Source organism: Puntigrus tetrazona, chromosome 9 (genome assembly GCF_018831695.1).
Source record: "Puntigrus tetrazona isolate hp1 chromosome 9, ASM1883169v1, whole genome shotgun sequence".
In the NCBI taxonomy this organism is placed as follows: Eukaryota; Metazoa; Chordata; class Actinopteri; order Cypriniformes; family Cyprinidae; genus Puntigrus; species Puntigrus tetrazona.
Window position 1 is genome coordinate 7,328,999 of NC_056707.1, and position 20,418 is coordinate 7,349,416.

Below are 20,418 nucleotides of genomic sequence, written 5' to 3' on the forward strand. Positions count from 1 at the left end.
GTAGCGTGTTAAATAAAATCTACAAAGTAATGAGAGATGAAAATGCAGAGGTTTAAAACCGATTAAAACACAAGAAACCCTTCTGAATAAATAATAAACCTTTATCATAACTTAAACTTCTCAAATATTGCGTATCAAGTGCAATTCAACATTCATCACAGGTTTGAATCATCCATTATTAAAATGTTAATATTTTGCCTTTAAGACACTTTCTATTAGCTCGTACATTTGATCAGTGCAGGTCACAAATTGAATTTCTATATAAAAAGCAATCCAGTATCAACTCTCCAAGTCACAAACAAAAACACATACATACGTAGCACGTACATGTTTGACCTTTATGTAGTGTTGCCTGGGTTTTTTTTTTTCCAAATAAAACTTTGAAAAGGGTCTGAGCAGCAGGTGTGCCAGGCAGAGAGACAGAAGCAGAAAGAGAAAGCAGAGCACCGGGGGAACGCTTCACCTGTTAAGAGCAGACGGATGAATCCAGCATTAGCGTCGCCTGTTGTGTTTGGTGAAATAAAGCTACACAAGTGATAAAACTCTTTGTAATTTTGACTCTTAAGTATTTTTCTGCACAGATGAATCATGTAGAGTTCACTAATTTCCTGGAATACTGCATGCTCTACAGCAGGAGCAGCAAACTCAACTCACAGGTACACACACACACACACACACACGTTAATGAACTATGAACGGGGAGGAGAGCTGCAGAGTCTTCTACGCTACGTTTTACCTCGGGGGAGGGGTAAGAGGGGGGTCACAGCCACAGGTCAGCCTGTGAACGCCTGGAAGTCGGACTCTGTAACGGCAGGGAGAACGAGTCAGGTAAAAAAAAAAAAAAAAAGTGTAAACATAATTAATGCACATGAGTGGGAATGCTGATATGAACGTTCTGGTATTGACAACAATTGAGAATTGCACGCTGAATAGTGAATAGTGGATTGTACGTGAAAAGGGATTTAAATAATGCAAAGCAGTTTTTTTCCAAATTTGATTTAAAGGCGTAATAGTTTTTAATCAGGTCAACTGGAAAGTAAATTGATAATTAGCAGTCCATCAAAAATAATTATCCTTAATTGAAAATGAATTCTTATGGGCAGAATGTATTGTACAGTTTATTGTTCCTCATATTAGCAACAACATCATGTTAACAATGACCGAAACAGCATTTATTAACATATTTAGTCATTTAAATAGCACTTTCTGAGCACTGAATATGCCTTGTGAATTAGGACACAACATTTTGATAAATAGCGGTTTTGTGTAAATCAATTACTTTGTTTCCTGAATGAAGTTTACATATTTGTTGTAGTTTTTTTTATTATTATTAATTTTCACATAGCATCACAATCAAACTTTCTGTGCTTAGTTTGTTTTATGCATTGCTGTTCTGATTGTTCATTTTATATCACAAAGCTATTATGGAACAAAATGCACAAACAAGTATTAAAAAAAAAAAAAATGCGTTTCTTTGGCTAACTTAAACACAGTCAGGTGAGATATAGCACTGGCAACAATAGCCAAGCATTTCTATTCTAACAAAAAAGGCACAAACGAAATATCAATAGTGAATAATTCTGATACATATAAAACTAATGATAAGTTTGGCACATTCTCATTAACTGAGATAATTCTGGATATCTACATTCTCTTCGTGACTAGCCATGAGTCACTGATTCATTGCTGTTCACAACATGATTCCTCAGAGGCAGATTATCTTTAGGTTTTTGTGCAAAATTTCCCCTCCCAAAAAAAAAAACTTTTCACGTTCAACAGGTACCTCTGAAGGAATGACAAATGCACCGTAAAATCAGACGCAAAACTGATATTTACCTTCTAATACAATACTAACGAATGTGAAAACAAACTAAACTTTACTGCTGGAAAAATAAATGGAAGGTTCATTGGGAATGGGATGTCAACTAATCGGTAAGACATCCATTAAATGCTAGAAAAGCCATTAAAACTGTTTGGAGCAGTGGTTCTCAATCTTTCTGACTCCCTTCGTCCACAACAATATTCAAGGTCTCGTGGCTTTTCATTTACTGGATAACGATTTTTTAATTCCGTGGAATTATTTGATTTAACTTTACTTTTTTCCAAGCATAGAAATCACACTTTTAAAATTAGGGTAACTTCATATATCGACTGATTTGGAGTGCAACGATTTACATTTATCTTTGTTTGAATATTAGATCTGAACATTAAATTCCATTACCATTTTGCTAACCATATAACCGTTCTCCAAAATCCCCAAATCTCCCCGTGTGAAGAGATGTCAGTCAACCTGATGCCAGCGATGGTAAGCCACTTTTTTTTTTTTTTCCTGACTGGCTAAAATAGTGACACTGCTTACACAGTAAATGCCTGCAAATGATATCCCAAGACACCCATTTCACTTATACCTGTCAGGCAGCGGGACATTTTGTGCACGGGGTTGTAAAATATTGCAAACAGCTCCTTCAAAATATCCTTCAAACGCATTTGGGCAATCAGGCTGTTGCTCAAACCTCACTGCAAAAAAATACATTTATATTTGTGCAGTGCCATGAGAGACAGAGCTGTAAGTCAAAACACTTCAGGAAGGAAAACCATAAGATGAAAGCATAAGGTTATAACGCGCACACAAGCATCTTAATTCTCCATATTTTTTACTAACAAACCACGCACTGACACTTCCTCCTCTTTTTTACCACATTAGTCCCATTGGCTGCCATTTTGTCATTCTCTTTATCCTGTACAACAACACTTCCTGAACCTCTATCCCGACCCTGTTCTGTCAGCCTCTCCTCTGGAGACGAGGGGCTGCTTTCTTTTGAATTATCCAGTACTTCTTTCTGATCTTTGTTTTTTTGACCGGCACCCTTCCCACCACCTGGCTGCTTCCCCCTCCCTCCCCCAGCACCTGAGATCACGTCCTCTGCCCGCTGCTGGGCCTCCATCTCCGACAAGCTGTAGGCCAGCGCCATCTGCAGGTCTTCGTCCTCCTCGTCTTCAGTGGCATCGGGGCAGTGGTAGAACGGGGCGGCGCTGTAGGAGCGCAGAGCGGGGTTCGGAGAGCTGTTGCTGGAGGGGCGGAGCGGAGGATGCTGGGATCGTCTGGGAGGCTGACTGGACTGCTCTCTACGGCTCAGTTCCAGAGCTAAGGCCATCTCATCCTCCACACCTGGACGCACAAACACAGCTCAGCGTCAGATCGCTTCGAGAGGAAACGAGCAACCTGCATGCGGCTAATCAAGAAGCTAGCGAGAAATGTAATGAGTTGGCTGTAATCTGCTTGCAAGCCTAAGCTGCGTTTCTGAGCCAGTATTGGGGAAAGTAAAGAGTCGGGGAAATACGTGTTATTATTCAATTAATTAACGGTTCTGGTACGGCTGCAGTGCGGCTCAAATCATGAGAGGATAAATAAGTTGCTTGAGAAGTTCTTACCTCTAAAAAAAGGGAATAAAGGTTTAAACATAAATAGCTCAACTTGTAATATGCAGTGACTAATGGATGAATTAGAGGGAAAAAAAATTCTGTTTTGGATGTAAGAAACACAAAAAGTTCTTAAAAACAGTATAAAAAAAAAAAAAAAAAAAGATGTATGTTATGCATTAGACAAATAGCAAAGATAAAGAATAAAGTTTCATTTAAAAAGAGTTAATTCTGGTGTGTAATAAAAATTTGTCTGATGCATTTGGAATGCTAACACACATCACCTACCCTTCAGTCGTGCTAATGTAGAAAACAAAACAAAAACATAATGTTATACTATAACAAAAGATTTTACTGTATTTAATGCAATAATTTAATGCATTCTTTCTGAATAAAAATATAAATTCCTTTTAAAATCTCCTGCTGACCCGAAACGACTGCGGGGCAGGTTATGTGTGTTAACATTCTAAAGGCATCTACATTCCCAGCGAGATTCATCCTGAGCTGATCAGCTGAATTTTTATTACACACCAGAATGTGTGCATTAACTATAGACGTATCGTTATTAAATGATCGCAAACAATAATTACCATTGATGAGGACAGTTTTCAAAACCCCATCCTCCTCAACCTCTGTTCGCTCCTGGCCATTTTCTCTGACCCTGAGGAAAGAAATGAAAAGTTTATCAACAAATAGAAAATACATAAACAAACTCGAATTCCTCTGACTTTCTGTAAGCCGGGCCTTCACATTTTAGCAAGGGATAAACTATTTTTTTCAACTGCATTTAACCGCAGAAACAACTTTCTGTGCAGGATGCGTACATTTAGCATATTTTAGATTCTGCACGAATGTTATATATTTTATGGGCATCATTCAACATATGGAACAAAGGTGTTGAGAAACGGACTGACTTTTTTGTGGCAATACGTTTTCCATTGACAATGCGGGTGGAAGTAGAAACAGACTTGAAGTTTGCTCCTCCCATGCTGCCCATCCCACCCATTGAGGAAGAGAAGGAGGTGAAATCAGCTGTTGATCAAAAAATATGAAGCTCTTAATAAATTAAAAATACAACTCTTTCCATATAAACATCATGCTTTGGAGTTTATCACCAAATTAAGATATATATATATATATACACATTAGTATTATTCTGAGAGGAGACTGAACACATATGCAAAGTTTTATGTACACAAAACCCTTTTAAAAACCTACCATTTGCTGATGGGAAAGAGAAGAAGCGACTGGGCCCAAGCCTGGAGGAGGAGCTGTGAAACCCACTGTGCATTCCACCAAATGGGAAATCATCTAGTGGCAAAGTGTGGAGAGTGTAGAAAATCTGAGTTCAAGAACACAATGCTGAAAACACACTGAAAACATCCGTTTCTGTATTTCTACTGGTTCCGGTTGTTTGGTCGCAAAACTAAGTTTGTGGACAGCCATGTAGCCCGAGAAGAACAGCAGTCTGACAGCTCCGTGAAGTGTGCACCCACTAAAGTACGGGGGAAATGTGTGATTCAGAGGTTCTCAACTGGTCCTTAATATCTAAAGCGCTGCTCTCAGACTCGATTCCTGGAGGGCCACAGCTCCGCAGTTCAGCTCCGACCTGATTCAACTAATCAGGGTCTTCAGGATCACTAGACGCTTCCAAGCGGGTGCGATTTGGAGCTGGTTGGAGATAAATTGCGACCCTCCAGGAACTGAGTTTGAGACCAGTGATCTAGAATGATACGTACATCTCAAAAATACACTTCAGTTTGTGGCCGATTTCATTTGATTTCGAATCATCTTAATATAACTACGTTTAAATAATTCCACGGTGTTTCGGGGGCCTCGTGGAAACTCGCTGCCCCGGGCTTGTCCTTAAGGACCACCGGAGTCATCCTCAAATCTGCCAATCAATAGACAAACGCCCACCAAAGAAGTCTGCGAACGGGTCCTGCCCCCCGAAGAACTCTCGAAACACCTCATCTGGGCTGCGGAATGTGAAGCTGAATCCTGGGAAGTCCTCAGGAAACGAAGAACCAGCGGAGCCTGTAAAGCGGACGCAGAATAGGATACGTGTAAGCACGGGATGTTATAAGACGGTGCTGAGCAGAGGGAAGCTCTCCTCACCTGAGCTCGGCGTGTCTGCTCTACCGTATCTGTCGTAAGCGTCGCGCTTGCTTTCTTGAAAACGAGAGAAAACAACAGGCTTTCCAAACCATCGCCATTAATAGAACTGCGGTAGAGATGAAAAATTCCAGTGTCCTACTGTCTGAAAGGACTTCATAGGCCTCTGCGATCTCCTTAAATTTTTTCTCCGCCTCTTCCTTGTTGTCTGGGTTTTTGTCAGGGTGCCACCGCAGAGCCAGTTTCCTGTAACTGTATACGCAACATAAATAAACATAAGTAAACTTAGCTTGACTGGCATCTCAAGATTGCGATGAAGTGATATATAGGACCAGGGGGTCATTCGCATACGACACTTCTTCTGTACGTTAGTCTGACTGTCGTGGTTCATATTTGCACTATTAATTCCACATTTTAGAGCACAAATAAAGTTAAAACGTGCAAACGGTCACTTTTTTTTTTTTTACACTTTTTTGCCGCTTCACTTCTATTTCACGATAACAACCGGTGGCAAAATGATAAAATCCATTAGTGCGCAACCGTTTTAGTAACAAATGTGTCTTTGGCTCCACATTACAATATTAGAATGATTTCTGAAGGCTAATGCCACACTAAAGACCGGAGCAATGACAGGAATGCATTAAAAGTTCAAAAACCCGTTTTAAAATATAAAGTCAGAATTTCAAGAATTAAAAAAAAAGTCCGCTTGTGTAATAACATTTACATTACTACTGTCTCCCCTTTATTTTTCATCAAACCTGCTGGTCAACGGCTTCTGAAAGGTGGTGCATTTCGCTGTTGGTGAATACTTTATAAAGCTAAAAAGTAAGTGTCAAAGCACTTGGCTTGGAGTTAAATTACTCAGGAACAAATGTGCTTGCATTCAGTGACAGCGCCACAGGCCACCCCCCCTGATAAGTGCAGGCAGTTGTAACTCACGCTTTCTTGATGTCATCCGGAGATGCATGTCGTGACACTCCCAGAACATCATAGTAGTCCACCATCGTGGCCTTCGGCTCACTCCACCTGTTGCTACATGTGCGAGAAAACATAAACGTCAAGAAGCGTCGTCACATTCCCGTCAGGCGCGTGCGACATCAAGCACGACGAATCCCTCCGTGTTCCATCAAGTCGATCGTTAAGGGTTTATTTTACCGCGGCGATCTCCCGGGCTCTTTAAAGGCAGTAATCGCGCGAGGTTTTCCGCTGGGTTTCTGTCCACGCTCGAGCGCGGTGCTGTACAGCAGCTCGGTGCGCTGTCGCTTGTTGTGACAGTTTTATCACAAAGTGCTGGACTTGGATTAATTGACTGAATATAGACCGGCATTCCCCTGGAGCCTGGCCTGCCCGTGTCTGGAGCCCTCTGGAAACCGGACACAATGTGATGTTATTTCAAGCCCAAAGTTGAAAAGCGATTTGTGTGGGCCATATGTCCACTGACAGCTGGCGCTACAGAAACACGCGAGATCGTCACACACACACACACACACACACACACACACGGCTCCGGTAATACAGCGCTTTAGGGTCCCCGCGGCCGCCCTATTATAACAACTTTTACCTTTTTTAGAAGTGTGTCCGGCCGGGAGGAGCCGCGCTTCTGTTAAACGGGGTCTGGGGTGTCTCGGCGGAGCGCTGCTCGGTCCCGACTCCCGAGACGCGGATCACAGGAACTGACGCTCTCTCGGCGAGCACGGAATTCCGTCAGAGTCGCCCGTTTACCGATGGCGCGCGGGGCGTCATTACTTTCGCGCGAAACCGACACCCGACTTCTGTGCGCGCGCGCGTCCCTCGCCCTCTGCCGAAAGCGGTGCGTCACGGTCAGCTGAGCCGCGCTCCTAAAAACGGCGCGCCGTCTGGAGCACGCCGGTGTTTGTCCACGTCACGAGCCCCGCCCACCTACATCTCCGGGACACCGGACACGGGCGCGCTCGGTGTAGGGACCGTCTATCAGTGCAGGTGTGCTTTAACTGATTAGAGCCCGTCCTGACACACTCAGAATGCTAACGGATCGTGCTGCTAGTTTTACAAAAACTAGACCGCACTAAAATACGGACCTTTGCTTTTAAATGTAGGAAATTGAATGAATAAAGCCTCTTTTAAATATGCAAGATAACGCATGCTATTCACTTAAAGGGGTTCTGGCAGCAAGGCAGCAATATTTAGTGATTATTAACATGATAAAACACATTACAAACATGATAATACATTTACATTACTTCCCACGTTTCCTTTTTAGACCATTTCAAGCTTTTACTAGCTTTTACTAGCTTTTAGTAGTGTTCATTGTTTTACTTATTATTGTTTTTTCGAGACATCATCTGACTGATACAATTCTTAAAATATTAAGACTTCCCCCACGTGGCGTTTTTTATGTTGTACAGCAAATGAATATTGTATGTTTGAAAATATATATGCATGTATTAGTATAGCATATTTCAGTTTAATCTTTTAATAGGCCTAGTGTTGCCAATTTTTTTTTTGCAATAAAACTAAATGTTGGTTTGCTAGAATTGTCCAGAATGGATGTGCTTGAGCAGCCTTATGGGTTACTGACCGACAGCCCATTTTGACCCCGTGTTGTTCTTGCTCAAGTAACATTTATTTTATCAAAAAGGAGTAAACACTTTGTATTTCCCTTGCCTGCTGGTTCACTTTAGCTAAACTACCTGTCCTAAGGTCATGATGTGGGCCCACAAAGCCTCTGGTCTCATGAAACGAACAGCAGGCCTGGGGAAAGTCACAGGACATTATGAACTATACATGTTCTTACATGCTGGCTGCGCACTAATTTTAGCTGATTCCTCGCATTAGCACCGACGTCAGAATCCTGTGCACTGCTTCAGCTGTTTATAATTGGACTATTCACTTTCAGGTCACATATATTGTTATTAGCGCGATAAATAAACTATTAAACAACTAAATAAATTCACCAATTAAAAAAGATGATCAATCAGAAACTAGATCTAGCTGCATTAATTAATGCATCCACAAGGGGTCGCTGCATACCATGGAATCGCCTTGGCATGTGGCAGGACAATTTTGTTTTCTATAATTTAATACAAATGTAGTGAAGATATGAATGTGCCAAGCCTTTATGCGCTGCACATTAATACCACATGAGCGATTAGGGTGCATCAAGTGATATGTTTTACTTTACAAATGAATATATTCACACTGAGACAGCATACTGTGAGTGATATTCCTTACATATGAAAAGACAATGAATACACGTATTCCATATTGAAGGCCATATTCACAACCATTTTTTCCTGAAAGCATGACTCTCCATACTCGATCATTGTTTTTTTCCACTGTTGTAGTTTTCTTTCCTCGAAGAGGAGCTAAATGCATTTTGACAGGAAAAGAAGCAAATGTATCAGATATCATCATTCTTATTACTTAACATTAATGCATTTTTAATTGACTGGTTATAAATTGAAACCAATACTTTACACATTTTATAATCTTCAATTTCACACCTAAATGAATTAATAACTTAATATGATGTCTGTTATATGTATGTCTATCCAACTTACCTGACCTACTTACTTAAAATGAAGACAGTGATCTTCTGCTCTCCAGGATCAGGTGGTTTGTCTTGGTCTGGCATCTCAGCTGAGACCTGTCCACTATGGGTGACCCTCTGGTAGTTGTGAAGTACCAGTGGCGTAGCTCTCAGCATCACTGACGCACACAAGCCCTCACAGCACGTCAAGCTGCAAACCGTGTGAGGGACCCTAACCTACCCTAACCTGACTGTTTGAAACAACCTCATGTCAGCCAGCCACTTCAAGATGTCCTATCAACCACGCAGAGAAGCACGAGAAACCAAGCGGAGGACTCCAGCAGCAGGAAACACACTAATAACCGCACAGAAAACCTCAACAAGCGCAAAGGAGACGACCGAGAACATCCCGACGACCGTGTAGCAAAGCACTAAAACCTACCGAGAGCAACTGAGGACCACAAACCACTGCATTGACAGTCACCCGAAATCCTAGCAAGCACACAGCAATGTGATGAAAACTATAGGATTACAGAATAAAACTTGCTCTAAAACTACAAGCTTACCCTATAACTTTGTACAGTATATACAATATTTACATACACAGGTGATGCTCCGTGTGACATCAATGAGGACTCAGTGTTGCTCAGGCCAAGGCTCTCCACTGACGTCCACATGGATTCGTGGAGCGACGCTTCTGCTGTTTGTGAAGCTCTCGGTGACCAGGACGCGTCCGTCTGGCCACTCTGTCTCCAGCAGTGAAGGGCAGTGGAGCGTCTCCCACAGGCGCTGCTTGATCTTCAGCCCCAGCTTGAGGCTGTAGGGACGCTGTCGACCGTGCCGTGACTTCATCATGGGCTCCACACAGCCGTAGATGTCCTGGTAGTCCTGCACACAGCGGCTGTGGATGGAGACGGCCTCTTCCTGCTGACACAGAGACTCCAGACACTTGTCCACTGAAGAGGCCGACTGTGCAGGACAGATGTCAGGAAGGACAGCGGCATTCTTCAGGTAGCGCTCTTCCAGTCCGTCAGGTGTCTGAGCTTCGACAGAGGTGCTGCTGTAGGTGTGATCTGACCTGATTACAGCAGCCAGCTGTGAAAGCTCACAGGCCTCTTGAAGAGAAGTCTCCACCAAGAATCCCTTCAGGTGTTTGGGAAGAGCCCTTCTTCTTCTGGAGCGCCGCTGCTTCATGAGGACGCCTGAGAAACACTTTACAGCTTTGACAAATTGATGAAACTCACCAAATTGTGGAGTTGAAGAGCTTGTAGCACAAGTGATCAGCTTCAAGGCTTCAGCAAATGTTTGTTGATGTTTTTAAAAATCAACTAAATCTGTTGCTGAGGTGGAATGTTGAAACTCATTTAAATCTAAACAACTCTTGACATCATCAGGAAGTCAATTAGAGCAGCTTGAGCTCTATGTAACATGTAATACTTCTCTGTTACCGTTATCATCTTCATTTACAGTTTTTCATTTACAATTATGTATGTTTTCTGTTTTCTTATGGGCATGTAGTGTCTGTTTTATGGTCGACATCACTGTTAGGAGCTTCTCTGTGTTGTTTGTTCATGAATGAATGTGTTTGAGGAACAAATCTTTTATTGATTCTTTCACTGAATCAAATGGTTTGCATGTTTTTGACTGTAGCACAATTTTAAGATTTGGCAGCCGCCTTTGGAGAAGCACACAGCATGTGTTTTGAATCTGACAAATAGACGGTCTTGTGTGAAAACAGAAGCACACATTTTTATTCACTTTTTTTCCAAACATTATTTTAGAGTCGAGACAAAATAACGTCTTATTTGTAAATGAAGACATTTACATTTACATTTAGTCATTTTGCAGACGCTTTTATCATGGACAAATTTAATGTCTGTATTCACGAAGTACTTTTCTGGTTTGATTCCAATTGGAAAAAAATAAAAATAAATTGATTGGATGTACGTTGTCATGTGTTACGTGTTACTTTTCTCATCGCTGTTAGATTGGACCAATCGCAGGCTTTTTAATTACATCGTTATACATTTTCATAAATGTAATTTTAGAAAGAGCTTAGTTTGTGTTCAGTAACATTTTCTGACAACTGGAATTGATTTAAAATATATTTTCTAAGAGTACATGGTTTTAGTAAAACAAAACGTGTTTGTTTTGACTATATCCGTGGGGAATCTGCTTTTCTGAGCCGCCAAGCGCCCCCTAGAGGAAGATTGTTTTAAAAAACTACTAGCGAGCGACATTTGCTGCACGAAATCTTCTTTCCCCTAACAGAGAAAAACTGGCTTTTCGGTGTTTAAAAGCGTCAGCTTTTTCATTTAACATCCGAGCCACATGACCACAAGTCTATCAGTCATGTGAATCCTGCCCATAAGACACGCAGACAGCGTTTCCCGTTCAGCTCGATACGGTCGGTATAATCGTTAGAAATCCGTGCCCGCGCTAATATGCGCTTTTATAAAAAAAACCCTTGCTAATTGATGGACTGCAATACACTTCAATGGAGAAAAGCGTTCAGAGTGTATTTAGATTGTACAATGGCACAGAAGTACTCTAAAAGACACTCGAAACAACCAAAGGCACTGGCAAATGAAACCGAGCGAGCATCACTTGCACTGACTGTAGAGGTAAGAAAGAAAACACTGTAGTTATCATCAGAGTCTCAGAAAGTTTATTGAAAGGGTCTGTTACACCTAGGCCTCTTTTCTCTGTTCTCTCTGTTCATCAGAAGCGAGGTCAAGTGGAGCTGGTCTCTGGCTCAGCATGGCAGGGCTTCAGGAGGAAAGTGTGTCTGCTGGTGCCCTACATGTGGCCCAGGGGAAGTGTGGGGCTGCAGGCTCTGGTCATCCTGTGTGTCGGGCTGCTGGGACTCGAGCGGCTCATCAATGTGTTTGTACCCATTTACAGCAGGAATATAGGTGAGACCAGACCCATCCGTGCACTTAGGATGCTTTCAAAGTCTGTATCCATCTCACACACACGGCTCTAGCAGATTAATTCAACGGCAGAGACTAGATGTCCCACACTAAAACGACTGACACATGTTTCATAATGCTTGGTTCTACGTCTCTATAAGTATTATATATTTTATCACTTATTCATGCAGTATAGCAGCTGTTTTCTATTCACTGTCTAAGAGCTGAATTTTATTACTGTGTAGTTTATACAGTGTTTTTCATGAGAAGTCACCTCTTGACTTTAAAGTACCTATTGATTTTTTTCTGGATAGAAAGGAACAGCATTTATGTGAAAAGGAAATGTATTTAGAATTATTAATTAATTATTATTTTGCTTTCATTTTTACTTTTCTGTACAGATCAGTTTAATGTGTAATCTGCAGAATAAAAGTATTAATATCTTTACAAACAAATCTGAAAACTTTTGAATGATAGTGTATATCAGAATGATATATATATATATATATATATATATATATATATATATATATATATAGATTTTGTGAATTATCAAATAAAGAGTCCAGCCAATTACTGTAAAAAGCTAGAAAATTGTTTCTGATTAAAAAAAAAACCCTTGTTATTGTTTATTGGTTCAATTATTTAACATAGAGGAAATTAAATACTGTTTAATTATGTGGTTCAGAGGGTAAAAAGGTCTGCTTAAAGGTAAAAGAAAATACCCCTAAAAGTACTTAGAAAGGTTAAAATCTGTCCCCTTAATAAAAATGTATTAAAAAACTAAGTCAAAGGATATGCATTGCCGCACGTGACCAGTAGAGGACAGCAGCTTTCAACATATGCCCTGTTACCTGGAAAGGTGAGAGCGGTTCAAGCTGCTGTTATTTCTTTGAATGGGAATAAATGTTTGAATAAGTTTGCAGTAATTAAAAATACATGCAGCTGTGCTGCACTGAAATAAATGTGCTGTGAAGCTTTTTGTGTGAACTCTACCTATAAACAGTAGATTTGGATTAGTCTACTTTTAAACACATTGAAGGTGAGCCATGCTGTTGAATCATTAAATGAGGCTGTTCTTCCACATTTTATTCAGGGTCTGAAACCTCTCTTCCATTGACATCCTTTAGAAAGAAAGAAAAACAAGGCCATTGTTCTTCTTTTCTGTGTATCAGTTTTTTTTGACTGACCTTAAAGGCAGACCTTAAATTAGATTTGTCCAAGTTCTGTGTGTTCTCCTTCTCATCTTGTTACAAAGTGATTATTAATCACTTTCAGGTCACAGATAACATTATTGTCAAATGACTATTTTGTTCAGATAAATGTTCAGGTGTTTGGGAAGAGCCCTTCTTCTTCTGGAGCGCCGCTGCTTCATGAGGACGCCTGAGAAACACTTTACAGCTTTGACAAATTGATGAAACTCACCAAATTGTGGAGTTGAAGAGCTTGTAGCACAAGTGATCAGCTTCAAGGCTTCAGCAAATGTTTGTTGATGTTTTTAAAAATCAACTAAATCTGTTGCTGAGGTGGAATGTTGAAACTCATTTAAATCTAAACAACTCTTGACATCATCAGGAAGAGCTCTATGCTTAATTGAATCTATGCTTCTCTGTTACCATTACTTTTAGCATTTAAAATTTAGGAAAAAAATAATACAGTGATCCATAGATTTGTTCTTTTGCTTTGAATACTTTTGTAAATTACACATTTTGTACTTTTAATAAGGACTTTTTTTTAGAATCTACATATTTTAACTGAGGTATTTTATTTGTGTACTTCATTCAATCTGGCTAATTGCAAAAAGCACATTTCCAGAATGGCAGTGTTAAAGTGTAGCAAGCTTTTTTTTTTTATGTCACTAGGTGTCAGTGGAAGATTTACTTCTTCCTTTCTTTTTTTAAGATAATCACCATTTTGTAACTACTTTGGCTGACAACAGAGAAAAATACTTTTTGGCTAATGAATGTTTTTTTGTTTGTTTGTTTGTTTTTTCATTTACACAGTAGAATAGAATAATCCATAACATACAAAAAATATTTTTTAATATAAACTGAAAAGAGAAGGCATAATAAGTAGTTCAACAAAATGTGCTAAAAATGACATACACTTGCTTAATTAACTGAGACCAGAGAGAAAATCACACAAAAAACTAATTCTTTCGTATTCAGATTTTATTACTATAAAACCAATTCAAATGCAAATTGAATTGCAAATGCAAAATTAAATTGATTTAATTTTTCCAAGCCGTAATTCTGCTTCTTTAATATTCTTCTCCCTCTTCATCCTCCTCTCCCATGCTGTCAGTGCCGACTTCTTCATAATCCTTCTCCAGAGCTGCCATGTCTTCTCTGGCCTCTGAGAACTCTCCCTCCTCCATTCCTTCACCCACATACCAGTGCACAAAGGCTCTCTTGGCGTACATCAGGTCAAACTTGTGGTCTAGACGAGCCCAGGCCTCAGCAATGGCTGTAGTGTTGCTCAGCATGCACACGGCTCTCTGAACTTTGGCCAGATCTCCACCAGGAACCACAGTTGGTGGCTGATAGTTGATACCTACTTTGAATCCAGTCGGGCACCAGTCAACAAACTGGATGGTACGTTTGGTTTTAATGGCAGCGATGGCGGAGTTGACGTCTTTGGGCACCACATCTCCACGATACAGCAGACAGCAGGCCATGTATTTACCATGGCGAGGATCACACTTCACCATCTGATTAGCCGGCTCAAAGCAGGCGTTGGTAATGTCAGCCACAGAGAGCTGCTCGTGATATGCCTTTTCAGCAGAGATCACAGGAGCGTATGTAGCCAGAGGGAAATGAATACGTGGGTAGGGCACCAAGTTGGTCTGGAACTCTGTGAGATCCACATTCAGAGCTCCGTCGAATCTCAGCGAGGCCGTGATGGAAGACACGATCTGCCCAATGAGCCTGTTGAGATTGGTGTAAGTGGGACGCTCGATGTCCAGGTTTTTTCGGCAGATGTCGTAGATGGCTTCGTTGTCCACCATGAAGGCACAGTCAGAGTGCTCCAGGGTGGTGTGGGTGGTCAGGATGGAGTTGTAGGGCTCCACCACTGCCGTGGACACTTGAGGAGCAGGATAGATGGCAAACTCCAGCTTGGACTTCTTGCCATAGTCGACGGAGAGACGCTCCATCAGCAGGGAGGTGAAGCCAGAGCCAGTACCTCCACCAAAGCTGTGGAAGATGAGAAATCCTTGAAGGCCAGTGCACTGATCAGCCTGTTAGAGTAGATCAGCATGTTAGAAATAACTTGTAATTATTAATGTCAAAGTTAAATTCGTTTTGCACTTAAAAGAGGAATTTTCATAAACCTCACCAGTTTGCGGGTCCTGTCCAGCACTAGGTCAATGATCTCTTTACCAATGGTGTAATGACCACGGGCATAGTTATTGGCAGCATCTTCTTTACCAGTAATTAGTTGCTCAGGATGGAACAGTTGGCGATATGTGCCTGTACGCACCTCGTCTGAAGAGGAAAAAAAACAGAAAAGCCAAATTATTTAAGTTCCTGCTCTTTTTTATTCACAGTAGTAAATAGGAAGAAAAAGGAGAAATGCTTATCGTCCAATAAATCCAAGGTAGTATAAAAATTATTACTTCTTATCTGGAAATATATTTTATAAAACTTGCTTTTCCAATATTCAGTAAAATGGTTTTCACAATCATCTAAATAGATTATATTCTGTTTCTTAGGTTCAGTTTACCAATCACAGTGGGTTCCAGATCAACAAAGATGGCACGTGGAACATGTTTTCCTGCTCCAGTCTCGCTGAAGAAGGTATTGAAGGAATCATCTCCTCCTCCTATTGTCTTATCACTGGGCATCTGTCCATCCGGCTGAATACCGTGCTCCAGACAGTAAAGCTCCCAGCATGCATTTCCCATTTGGGCCCCAGCTTGGCCAACATGCATAGAGATACACTCACGCTAAGGGGAGAAAGTAAAATAAAAATAAAATATATAAAAATAAGTATCAGCTGTACATATTTTAGCTAATAAGACATGTTAGATCCTATTATTGAACTTTTATTTAAATATTTAATTTTTAAACAGGAGGAGCGTTTTACTAAAATCTTGGAAAACTTGAATAAGACAGCCTAAAAAAATAAATAAATAAATAAATAAATAAATATATATATATATATATATATATATATATATATATATATATATATATATATATATATATATATTTATTTATTTATTTATTTATTTATTTATTTATTTTGAACGTTTGGAAAAATTATTTAAATGAATAAAATCTTTAAAAAAGTACATTTTTATAACGAATGTAAATATTGCCTAGTTACAATAGGGTCTGTTACATTAGTCACCGCCCTGCTCACCCAAAGCTCAACACTATGCAGTTTACTAAGCTTTTGGACCTATCGTTGAATGGAGGACTTTATTTCTTTTCTATTACATATACATGCATGTCTACCCTCTGCTCTAGATTGGGTCACAGGATCTCGAGAGTACAGAAGAAGAGACTAAGTGCGTTCCTTTGAGGCCTCAGTCCACCCCCTCCCTGTCCCAGCTGTACACTCTTCTTTGTGTAACACAGAGATATCTCACTCGAGGCTTGTCGCTAGAACAGTTATATCTATTATGCTGCTATGCTGCAGATTTTGTCACTCATGATCTCATCTACTACCAATGCCTCGCTTTATGCCATAAAGACATGAATGTATTCATTCTCTGAGTAACAACTGCATGTCTCATGCTGTAGTTCCTATTTTTCTCCTCTTTTAGTTGAAAGAGGTTCAGTGAGCTATTTTGGCTCTGCAGACACACCAAACATAGATAAATGTTATATTCAGAAAAGGCAAAGTACAGGAGTTTCCTGCTGCCATGTGTGTCACAGTCTGGGATCAGGCTTTGAAGGCCGTAGCCACATCCTCTGTATAATGAAAGGCCAGCTTTGTGCCTGAAACGCAGCATGGCTCAATGCTTTACTTCAGATTTTTTTATATATGAATAAAATGGTTTCAATAGTTTAATTACAGTACCGCTAACCTCGTCTTTCACACAAAAATAATACATTCTTGTAAAATAATGTATTAACTGTTATAGAGTATACTGAAATCTCTGTAACATGCACAAAAAATGTGAAATAATGTACATTTTAGTGGAGTGATGTATAAAAAGATTCAAATTAAGAATCGATCAAGCCCTATGAACTTACCATCTTGTCAGATTTCCCTTCAGGCCGACTTGAGGGTTCGGAAAGAGAAGGCAGATGTGGAGAAGAAAGGAGAGGTGGGGTTTTTATAGAGAGGGAAGAGGGAGGAGGAAGAGAGGGGGTTAGCAGGAAGTGGGATCGCCTGTTGCAGTGAGGATAGTCATTCAGAAGGGCCGTCCTTCCTACACAAGCAGAGTATAGCTCCCTCTTGGGACTTTTGGGACTGTGAAAACCATCTGGCCCCTTTACTAGCTTTTTGGCCATTCGATAATGCTAAAAGCCAGGAAGGAATTTTACAGGCTATATGTCAAAAGTTCTCCATGGTCATGCGTTAAAGTTGCGTTACAACTGCAGGAAAATTGATATCTTGAGTACTCGTAATATAATGCCTACAGAAGGATTCTGTATTCTTTGTGAATCTTACATGAAGAGAAGCATGTTTAAAGACTTCAGGGTGAAAGTGTCATTTCATATGAGTAATTACTTCGTAAGTCTTTTGTGTGTAAAAGACAGCTTTTGTGTGAGTACTGTAAATGTAGCCCTATATTTGAAAACAGATATGTCTTTATATGCTTTTTGTTTACTAAGCATAAATAGTAGTATTGACTAAGATTTTCTATGGACGTGGTTTTTGCTATGGAGAAAGAGAAACACTGTCCCAGTTGTCATTAGACTTTAATTTCTGTGCTACAGTGATAATGAAAGCACAGACATTATCCAGCCTCTCATAGTGATGCCCATTGACATGTACAAACAGCTGAATCATGAATAACAGCTATAGCAGGTGGTCATTTTTGTGCCGCAGCACAGATACCGTTGGGGGGAAGGGTGTCGTGATGGAAAATGTCTGTTTTGCATGTAGGCCTTTATCACGTTTGCATGTCCATATATATATACAGACATTAAACAAATATGTTCAACTGTATATCACAAAAGGAATGCAAATAACAACACATTTTTAGAAAGAGCTTGTCACCAGACATTTAATTGTTTCACTTTTTGTTCTACATTTACTTTTTTAATAGATAGAACTTTTGCATAGGACATAAAGCAGAAAAAGAATTAGGTACATTTCGGTAATGCATTAACATTAAGTAATATGAACTAGCAATGCAATTTTTTACATCATTTATTAATCTTGGTGAATTAAAGTATTGTTATTATTGATCATATACGTGTTAACAATTCAATTCGTGTTAACATTTTTAAATATATAAAATGACCAAAGATTAATACATGCTGTAAAAGTATTCTCTGTTAATATTTTGCGTTAGCTATTGTGGTAACTTGTACTCTTTATGAAGTGATACTATAGAATGTATAGCCCCCCAAAACACTAAAATGCTGCATTTTAGAAGATGAAATTAATATCAGATTACCCTGAGATTACAAACAAACTGCATTTAAAATTCCACTCCGTCCTCATCATCTCCGATGCTGTCAGTGCCGACTTCTTCATAATCCTTCTCCAGAGCTGCCATGTCTTCTCTGGCCTCTGAGAACTCTCCCTCCTCCATTCCTTCACCCACATACCAGTGCACAAAGGCTCTCTTGGCGTACATCAGGTCAAACTTGTGGTCTAGACGAGCCCAGGCCTCAGCAATGGCTGTAGTGTTGCTCAGCATGCACACGGCTCTCTGAACTTTGGCCAGATCTCCACCAGGAACCACAGTTGGTGGCTGATAGTTGATACCTACTTTGAATCCAGTCGGGCACCACTCTACAAACTGGATGGTGCGTTTGGTTTTAATGGCAGCGATGGCGGAGTTGACGTCTTTGGGCACCACATCTCCACGATACAGCAGACAGCAGGCCATGTATTTACCATGGCGAGGATCACACTTCACCATCTGATTAGCCGGCTCAAAGCAGGCGTTGGTAATGTCAGCCACAGAGAGCTGCTCGTGATATGCCTTTTCAGAAGAGATCACAGGAGCGTATGTAGCCAGAGGGAAATGAATACGTGGGTAGGGCACCAAGTTGGTCTGGAACTCTGTGAGATCCACATTCAGAGCTCCGTCGAATCTCAGCGAGGCCGTGATGGAAGACACGATCTGCCCAATGAGCCTGTTGAGATTGGTGTAAGTGGGACGCTCGATGTCCAGGTTTTTTCGGCAGATGTCGTAGATGGCTTCGTTGTCCACCATGAAGGCACAGTCAGAGTGCTCCAGGGTGGTGTGGGTGGTCAGGATGGAGTTGTAGGGCTCCACCACCGCCGTGGACACTTGAGGAGCAGGATAGATGGCAAACTCCAGTTTGGACTTCTTGCCATAGTCGACGGAGAGACGCTCCATCAGCAGGGAGGTGAAGCCAGAGCCAGTACCTCCACCAAAGCTGTGGAACACCAGGAAACCCTGGAGGCCAGTGCACTGATCAGCCTGTTGGAAAAGAGCGGAAAGAGAGCTCACCAAAAAGAATCCCATACACCAATTTCAGGCCATTTTTACAGCTTAGTTGCTCTATAAGAGCAAAAAGTATTACCAGTTTGCGGATACGATCCAGGACTGAATCAATGATCTCCTTGCCAATGGTGTAGTGTCCCCTGGCATAGTTATTGGCAGCGTCCTCTTTTCCAGTGATGAGTTGTTCTGGGTGAAAGAGTTGGCGGTAGGTGCCCGTGCGTACTTCATCTATATTCAAAGGAGGCAATTTCAATCAGCATATAATTTGGTATGCTCATAATCATGTCATTTTAAACCATTTTTAAACCACATACCAATCACAGTGGGTTCCAGATCAACAAAGATGGCACGTGGAACATGTTTTCCTGAAGCCGTCTCGCTGAAGAAGGTGTTGAAGGAATCATCTCCTCCTCCTATTGTCTTATCACTGGGCATCTGTCCATCCGGCTGAATACCGTGCTCCAGACAGTAAAGCTCCCAGCATGCATTACCAATCTGTGCTCCAGCTTGGCCAACATGAACGGAAATGCACTCACGCTGCAGATTGAGAATTTTTTTATGTTTATATTAATTCATTTAATCATAAAGACTAAATATAGCAATATTGAAATATTGTGTAAAAGATTAAAAGTTACCATATTGGATTTTGTCTTCCAGCCGATGCTCAGGGTTCGGAATGAAGCTCTAAATGTGTCAAAATCTGACACAGAACATATTTATACCTGGAGCATCATGCGGTAACAGTGTTCTTTGTAATCGGAGAAGCCGCTGATGTCGATACTATCTTCAGGCTGAAAAAGGAGGAAGACAAAAAGAAAAATGAGGTTAGCACCTCCTACACTCATAGGAATAGTTTATTG

General features: G+C 40.6%; 3 protein-coding genes across 6 annotated transcripts; all 3 read right to left on the reverse strand.

The window, feature by feature from the left end:
* Nucleotides 1-83: 83 nt before the first annotated feature.
* dnajb2 (DnaJ heat shock protein family (Hsp40) member B2) lies at nucleotides 84-7,388 on the reverse strand. Of its 3 annotated transcripts, XM_043248159.1 has the most exons (11): nucleotides 7,097-7,385; nucleotides 6,475-6,567; nucleotides 5,678-5,787; nucleotides 5,539-5,592; nucleotides 5,341-5,457; nucleotides 4,639-4,731; nucleotides 4,335-4,452; nucleotides 4,011-4,081; nucleotides 2,909-3,169; nucleotides 737-802; nucleotides 84-463 (listed from the first exon to the last, which is right to left on the reverse strand). In XM_043248159.1, the coding sequence occupies exons 2-10, from the start codon at nucleotides 6,537-6,539 to the stop codon at nucleotides 774-776; spliced, it is 918 nt and encodes a 305-aa protein (XP_043104094.1). In that variant the 5' UTR covers nucleotides 6,540-6,567; nucleotides 7,097-7,385; the 3' UTR covers nucleotides 84-463; nucleotides 737-773. The 3 variants fall into 3 exon arrangements, with proteins under 3 accessions (XP_043104094.1, XP_043104093.1, XP_043104092.1); XM_043248158.1 differs by having other exon boundaries at nucleotides 84-802; XM_043248157.1 differs by lacking the exons at nucleotides 84-463; nucleotides 737-802 and having other exon boundaries at nucleotides 1,106-3,169; nucleotides 7,097-7,388.
* A 6,720-nt stretch (nucleotides 7,389-14,108) lies between these two features.
* tuba8l3 (tubulin, alpha 8 like 3) lies at nucleotides 14,109-17,288 on the reverse strand. The gene is made up of 4 exons (XM_043248156.1): nucleotides 17,160-17,288; nucleotides 15,679-15,901; nucleotides 15,292-15,440; nucleotides 14,109-15,193 (listed from the first exon to the last, which is right to left on the reverse strand). Exons 1-4 carry the CDS (start codon nucleotides 17,160-17,162, stop codon nucleotides 14,216-14,218), a joined length of 1,353 nt encoding a protein of 450 aa, XP_043104091.1. The 5' UTR covers nucleotides 17,163-17,288; the 3' UTR covers nucleotides 14,109-14,215.
* An 823-nt stretch (nucleotides 17,289-18,111) lies between these two features.
* On the reverse strand, nucleotides 18,112-20,418 carry LOC122352131 (tubulin alpha-1D chain-like). 2 transcript variants are annotated; one of them, XM_043249676.1, is made up of 4 exons: nucleotides 20,281-20,418; nucleotides 19,873-20,095; nucleotides 19,638-19,786; nucleotides 18,112-19,534 (listed from the first exon to the last, which is right to left on the reverse strand). In XM_043249676.1, the coding sequence occupies exons 1-4, from the start codon at nucleotides 20,401-20,403 to the stop codon at nucleotides 18,560-18,562; spliced, it is 1,470 nt and encodes a 489-aa protein (XP_043105611.1). In that variant the 5' UTR covers nucleotides 20,404-20,418; the 3' UTR covers nucleotides 18,112-18,559. The 2 variants fall into 2 exon arrangements, with proteins under 2 accessions (XP_043105611.1, XP_043105609.1); XM_043249674.1 differs by having other exon boundaries at nucleotides 20,194-20,324.

What these genes read in the sequence shown, in the direction of transcription:
- dnajb2 (XM_043248157.1), bottom strand. Translation starts at nt 6,539, where the DNA reads ATGGTGGACTACTATGATGTTCTGGGAGTGTCACGACATGCATCTCCG. An exon ending in CCCGTTCGCAGACTTCTTTG is followed by an intron (nt 4,732 to 5,340) that starts GTGGGCGTTTGT and finishes CTTTGCCACTAG; the next exon opens with ATGATTTCCCATTTGGTGGA. An exon ending in AAACGTATTGCCACAAAAAA is followed by an intron (nt 4,082 to 4,334) that starts GTCAGTCCGTTT and finishes TTCTTTCCTCAG; the next exon opens with GGTCAGAGAAAATGGCCAGG.
- tuba8l3 (XM_043248156.1), bottom strand. An exon ending in TCTGGAACCCACTGTGATTG is followed by an intron (nt 15,441 to 15,678) that starts GTAAACTGAACC and finishes TTTCCTCTTCAG; the next exon opens with ACGAGGTGCGTACAGGCACA. An exon ending in TGGACAGGACCCGCAAACTG is followed by an intron (nt 15,194 to 15,291) that starts GTGAGGTTTATG and finishes CTACTCTAACAG; the next exon opens with GCTGATCAGTGCACTGGCCT.
- LOC122352131 (XM_043249676.1), bottom strand. Translation starts at nt 20,403, where the DNA reads ATGAGTGTAGGAGGTGCTAACCTCATTTTTCTTTTTGTCTTCCTCCTT. An exon ending in TCTGGAACCCACTGTGATTG is followed by an intron (nt 19,787 to 19,872) that starts GTATGTGGTTTA and finishes CTTTGAATATAG; the next exon opens with ATGAAGTACGCACGGGCACC. An exon ending in TGGATCGTATCCGCAAACTG is followed by an intron (nt 19,535 to 19,637) that starts GTAATACTTTTT and finishes CTTTTCCAACAG; the next exon opens with GCTGATCAGTGCACTGGCCT.